The sequence below is a fragment of the Oncorhynchus keta genome, chromosome 8 (assembly GCF_023373465.1).
Source record: "Oncorhynchus keta strain PuntledgeMale-10-30-2019 chromosome 8, Oket_V2, whole genome shotgun sequence".
Lineage (NCBI taxonomy): Eukaryota > Metazoa > Chordata > Actinopteri > Salmoniformes > Salmonidae > Oncorhynchus > Oncorhynchus keta.
Window position 1 is genome coordinate 46,314,301 of NC_068428.1, and position 6,407 is coordinate 46,320,707.

At 43.5% G+C, this 6,407-nt stretch overlaps 1 protein-coding gene across 1 annotated transcript in view; it reads left to right on the plus strand.

The window, feature by feature from the left end:
* si:dkey-71h2.2 (low density lipoprotein receptor adapter protein 1) overlaps positions 1–5,701 on the plus strand; it is a 162,919-nt gene extending 157,218 nt beyond the window's left edge. The window contains exon 9 of the mRNA XM_052523345.1: positions 5,665–5,701. Coding sequence (XP_052379305.1) covers positions 5,665–5,701 — 37 coding nt within the window. The remainder of the gene's footprint in view (positions 1–5,664) is intronic.
* Positions 5,702–6,407: the final 706 nt, after the last annotated feature.

The following is a 6,407-nucleotide window of genomic DNA, read 5'->3' on the forward strand; positions in this document are numbered from 1 at the left end:
AAGAAGACACAGTGATATAGAGGCCTAAAGGCTGAGACAATAAGAAGACACAGTGATATAGAGGCCTAAAGGCAGAGACAATAAGAAGACACAGTGATATATACTGTAGGCCTAAAGGCTGAGACAATAAGAAGACACAGTGATATATACTAAGAAGACAGTGATATAGGCCTAAAGGCTGAGACAATAAGAGACAATAAGAAGACACAGTGATATATACTGTAGGCCTAAAGGCTGAGACAATAAGAATACAGTGATATAGACTAAAGGCAGAGACAATAAGAAGACACAGTGATATAGAGGCCTAAAGGCTGAGACAATAAGAAGACACAGTGATATATAGACCTAAAGGCTGAGACAATAAGAAGACACAGTGATATAGAGGCCTAAAGGCAGAGACAATAAGAAGACACAGTGATATATACTGTAGACCTAAAGGCAGAGACAATAAGAAGACACAGATATAGAGGCCTAAAGGCATATACTAAGAAGACAGTGATATATACTGTAGGACTAAAGTCAGAGACAATAAGAAGACAGTGATATATAGACCTAAAGGCTGAGTCAATAAGAAGACACATATAGACCTAAAGGCTGAGTCAATAAGAAGACACATATAGACCTAAAGGCTGAGTCAATAAGAAGACACATATAGACCTAAAGGCTGAGTCAATAAGAAGACACAGTGATATATACTGTAGACCTAAAGGCTGAGACAATTTGTAAGTCGCTCTGGATAAGAGCGTCTGCTAAATGACTTAAGTGTAATGTAAATGTAAATAAGAAGACACAGTGGCAGAATAAATCCAATCACAACTTTATAATAAATAATAATATATGCCATTTAGCGGACGCTTTTATCCAAAGCGACTTACAGTCATGTGTGCATACATTCTACGTATGGGTGGTCCCGGGAATCGAACCCACTACCCTGGCGTTACAAGCGCCATGCTCTACCAACTGAGCTACAGGACACACGTTGTTTCATCACAAAACCGGAGAGCAACATTTATCCGGTGAAGTCCCCAGAGCATATTGCATGACACAGACCATTACATAACCTACAGCCTGGGTCAAACAGGTTAATGTTTCCCACATGTTTCCCAATACTAAACTATTGATTTAGAACCACAGAGAGTTACCTCAAGTCGCAGAGAAAACAGGTGCTGCCTCCACTATTCCAGCACCATCATCTAAACTATTGATTTAGAACCACAGAGAGTTACCTCAAGTCGCAGAGAAAACAGGTGCTGCCTACACTATTCCCAATGGACTTCAATCACCTTTTCAGTGATGCTCGCGATGACAAGTGAAAGTTTAGTCCTCAATGCTGATTGGCTATTATTTTATACATATTTTTTCATCAAGGGGAAGCCACATGGTGTTTGCTATTATAATCATTGGCCCTACATTTAAAACCACAAGTCCAAAGGGACTACTGTCACGGAGGCCCTGGATGAATAAAAATAAAAATTTTGACATTTTTTATCTTCATGTATTTGGTCAGGCCAGCTGTGATTGGTGGCGCTGGGTGTGAAGCCAAACAAACTGGGACACTTGTTTATTTGTGTGTGTGTACCAATACAGCTGGGATTGCTCAATGCTGATTGGCTATTATTTTATAGTGGGGTGTTACTGTCACGCCTGGTCGAAGTTTTTTATCTTCATGTATTTGGTCAGGCCTGTCTGGGTTTTTGTATGTGGTGTGTATGTATTGGGATTGTAGCCAATCAGAGGCAGGTGTTTTGTCAATCAGAGGCAGGTGTTGTCTCTGATTGGGAACCATATTTAGGCAGCCATATTCTTTGGTTGTGTTGTGGGTGATTGTCCTGAGTGTCTTGATTGGCCTTGTGCTGTGTTAGTTGACACAAGTATAGGCTGTTTTCGGTTTTCGTTTCGCTTATTGTTTTGTAGTGTTTGTGTTGATTCGTGTTTACGTTAATTTGATTAAACATGGATCGCAATCTACACGCTGCAGTTTGGTCCGACTCTCCTTCACCACATGAAAACCGTGACAGCTACGGCGGCAACGATGTCATAAACGTTTTAACCAGATAGCATCAGATAGATGGGCTACATGTACACAGACAGAGGGGGGCTGTTTCGCTCAGATGCTTTCTCCGTTGAGATAAATTCAACCTCTTGCGAATCGAAGGAAAATTATGACACGCAAAATATAAATTATTTTTTGTATTTTTTTTTGGGGGTGGGGGTTTGGTTAAAAAAAATTGGGGAAGCCTGGCTTCCCTTGGCATCCATGAATACATGCCACTGGCCCTGACCCTGTTGTTGGGCTTAAAACTAACTAGCCCTGACCCTGCTAACTAGTCTTTAAACTAACTAGCCCTGAACCTGCTAACTAACCTTAAAACTAACTAGCCCTGACCCTGCTAACTAGTCTTTAAACTAACTAACCCTGACCCTGCTAACTAACCTTAAAACTAACTAGCCCTGACCCTGCTAACTAGTCTTTAAACTAACTAACCCTGACCCTGCTAACTAACCTTAAAACTAACTAGCCCTGACCCTGCTAACTAACCTTAAAACTAACTAGCCCTGATCCTGCTAACTAGTCTTTAAACTAACTAGCCCTGGCCCTGCAAACTAGTCTTTAAACTAACTAACCCTGACCCTGCTAACCAACCTTAAAACTAACTAGCCCTGATCCTGCTAACTAGTCTTTAAACTATTGATTTATTTATTTGCACCAAAGAAAACAAACAAAACAAAACAAACATAACAGATAAAAACAAATTAAAACATAATGACGGTTCGGAGCCCAAGGACTTATATGAAAACCCCACCACAAAGAAACTATATACAATATACAACAATTAAAAAGCTTTGTTAAAACAGATAAATTAATGATCAATTATTATAAATTAATTGATGAGTAATTTTGAGAAAAAACAACTATTTGTTTTGTTTACAGTCTTTAAACTATTGTTTATTTATTAGTCTTCAAAGGAGAAACTGAAGTTTGGATCAAAGTCTTCAAAAGAAACTGAGTAGTTTGGTTCATCAGGCTAACCCCAGTCTTCAAAACATACTGAGTAGTTTGGTTCATCAGGCTCACCCCAGTCCTCATGGAGGACTTACTGAGTAGTTTGGTTCATCAGACTGACCCCAGTCTTCACAGAAGATTACTATATTTGGTTCATCAATTACCCCCAGTCTTCATGGAAAACAGTAGTTTGGTTCATCAGGCTGACCCCCAGTCTTCATGAAGGATTAGATTACTGAGTAGTTTGGTTCATCAACCCCAAAAGGAGATTACTGAGTAGTTTGGTACATCAAGCTGACCACCAGTCTTCATGGAAGAGATTACTGAGTAGTTTGGTTCATCAAGCTGACCCCCAGTCTTCATGGAAGAGATTACTGAGTAGTTTGGTTCATCAGGCTGACCCTCAGTCTTCATGAAGGAGATTACTGAGTAGTTTGGTTCATCAGGCTGACCCCCAGTCTTCATGAAGGAGATTACTGAGTAGTTTGGTTCATCAGGCTGACCCTCAGTCTTCATGAAGGAGATTACTGAGTAGTTTGGTTCATCAGACTGACCCCCAGTCTTCATGGAGGAGATTACTGAGTAGTTTGGTTCATCAGGCTGACCCCCAGTCTTCATGAAGGAGATTACTGAGTAGTTTGGTTCATCAGGCTGACCCCCAGTCTTCATGGAGATTACTGAGTAGTTTGCTTCATCAGGCTCACCCCCAGTCTTCATGGAGGAGATTACTGAGTAGTTTGGTTCATCAGGCTGACCCTCAGTCTTCATGAAGGAGATTACTGAGTAGTTTGGTTCATCAGACTGACCCCCAGTCTTCATGGAGGAGATTACTGAGTAGTTTGGTTCATCAGGCTGACCCCCAGTCTTCATGAAGGAGATTACTGAGTAGTTTGGTTCATCAGGCTGACCCCCAGTCTTCATGGAGATTACTGAGTAGTTTGGTTCATCAGGCTGACCTCCGGTCTTCATGGAGGAGATTACTGGGTAGTTTGGTTCATCAGGCTGACCTCCAGTCTTCATGGAGGAGATTACTGAGTAGTTTGGTTCATCAGGCTGACCCCCAGTCTTCATGGAGGAGATTACTGAGTAGTTTGGTTCATCAGGCTGACCCCCAGTCTCCATGGAGATTACTGAGTAGTTTGGTTCATCAGGCTGACCCCTAGTCTTCATGGAGGAGATTACTGAGTAGTTTGGTTCATCAGGCTGACCTCCAGTCTTCATGGAGGAGATTACTGAGTAGTTTGGTTCATCAGGCTGACCCCCAGTCTTCATAGAGGAGATTACTGAGTAGTTTGGTTCATCAGGCTGACCCCAGTCTTCATGGAGGAGATTACTGAGTAGTTTGGTTCATCAGGCTGACCCCCAGTCTTCATGGAGGAGATTACTGAGTAGTTTGGTTCATCAGGCTGACCCCCAGTCTTCATGGAGGAGATTACTGAGTAGTTTGGTTCATCAGGCTGACCCCTAGTCTTCATGGAGGAGATTACTGAGTAGTTTGGTTCATCAGGCTGACCCCTAGTCTTCATGGAGGAGATTACTGAGTAGTTTGGTTCATCAGGCTGACCCCTAGTCTTCATGGAGGAGATTACTGAGTAGTTTGGTTCATCAGGCTGACCTCCAGTCTTCATGGAGGAGATTACTGAGTAGTTTGGTTCATCAGGCTGACCCCTAGTCTTCATGGAGGAGATTACTGAGTAGTTTGGTTCATCAGGCTGACCCCTAGTCTTCATGGAGGAGATTACTGAGTAGTTTGGTTCATCAGGCTGACCCCTAGTCTTCATAGAGGAGATTACTGAGTAGTTTGGTTCATCAGGCTGACCTCCAGTCTTCATGGTTCATCAGGCTGACCTCCAGTCTTCATGGTTCATCAGGCTGACCTCCAGTCTTCATGGAAGAGATTACTGAGTAGTTTGGTTCATCAGGCTGACCTCCAGTCTTCATGGTTCATCAGGCTGACCTCCAGTCTTCATGGTTCATCAGGCTGACCTCCAGTCTTCATGAAGGAGATTACTGAGTAGTTTGGTTCATGAAGGAGATTACTGCGTAGTTTGGTTCATCAGGCTGACCTTCAGTCTCCATGGAGATTACTGAGTAGTTTGGTTCATCAGGCTGACCTCCAGTCTCCATGGAGATTACTGAGAAGTTTGGTTCATCAAGCTGACCTCCAGTCTCCATGGAGATTAGTGAGTAGTTTGCTTCATCAGGCTGACCTCCAGTCTTCTCTTGAAGTTATTGAGGGAGTATGGGACCAAAGGTGCAGATGGAGTCAGGTAATTAGATGTGGCTAGTCTTGCAAATGTATTCTGTATGATGAGTAATTTGTGTAGGTAGGAGGCAACTAACTAGCCCTGTACATGCTAACTAGCCTTAAAACGAACTAGCCCTGAATACGTGTGTGTGTGTGTGTGTGTGTGTGTGTGTGTGTGTGTGTGTGTGTGTGTGTGTGTGTGTGTGTGTGTGTGTGTGTGTGTGTGTGTGTGTGTGTGTTGCATGTGTTTGCATGAGTGTGTGTGTGTGTGTGTGTGTGTGTGTGTGGTGTGTGTGTGTGTGTGTGTGTGTGTGTGTGTGTGTGTGTGTGTGTGTGTGTGTGTGTGTGTGTGTGTGTGTGTGTGATGGTTTCATCTATAAGGTGTGTTTTGTCTCTTCAACCCGACATGCAGCAACATGGAGGTAGAAGAGATGGACACTGGTAAGTGAGGTGAGCTCATTAGTAGTGTTTTGATTTTGTCTGTCTGTCTGTCTGTCTGTCTGTCTGTCTGTCTGTCTGTCTGTCTGTCTGTCTGTCTGTCTGTCTGTCTGTCTGTCTGTCTGTCTGTCTGTCTGTCTGTCTGTCTGTCTGTCTGTCTGTCTGTCTGTCTGTCTGTCTGTCTGTCTGTCTGTCTGTCTGTCTGTCTGTCTGTGTGTCTGTCTATCTCAGTTGGTCAAACTGTCTCTGATTCCTATCTTTCTGTCTGTCCAGACAGGCTGTCTGTCAGACAGTCTGTCTGTCTGTTGTCTGTCTTTCATCTCTGTCTGTCTGTCTGTCTGTCTGTCTGTCTGTTTCTGTCCCCTCCTTCTCTCTGTCTGTCTGTTTCTGTGTGTGTGTCTGTCTGTTTCTGTGTGTGTGTCTATATCAGTTGGACTCAAACTGTTGTGATTCCCTATCTTTTCTGTGTGTCCAGACAGGCAGTGAACCTCTACAGACAGCACTCTCTACCTTTGTCTCCTTTCATCTCCACTCCTCCTCTCCCTTCCTCCTCCCCTGTCCTCTCCTCTCCCCTCCTTTCTCCTCTCCCCTCCTTTCTCCTCTCCCCTCCTCTCCTCTCCTCTCCTCTCTCCTCTCCTCTCCTCTCCCTCTCCTCTCCTCTCCTCTCCTCTCTCCTCTCCTCTCTCTCTCCCTCTCTCTCCTCTCATTCTCCTCTCC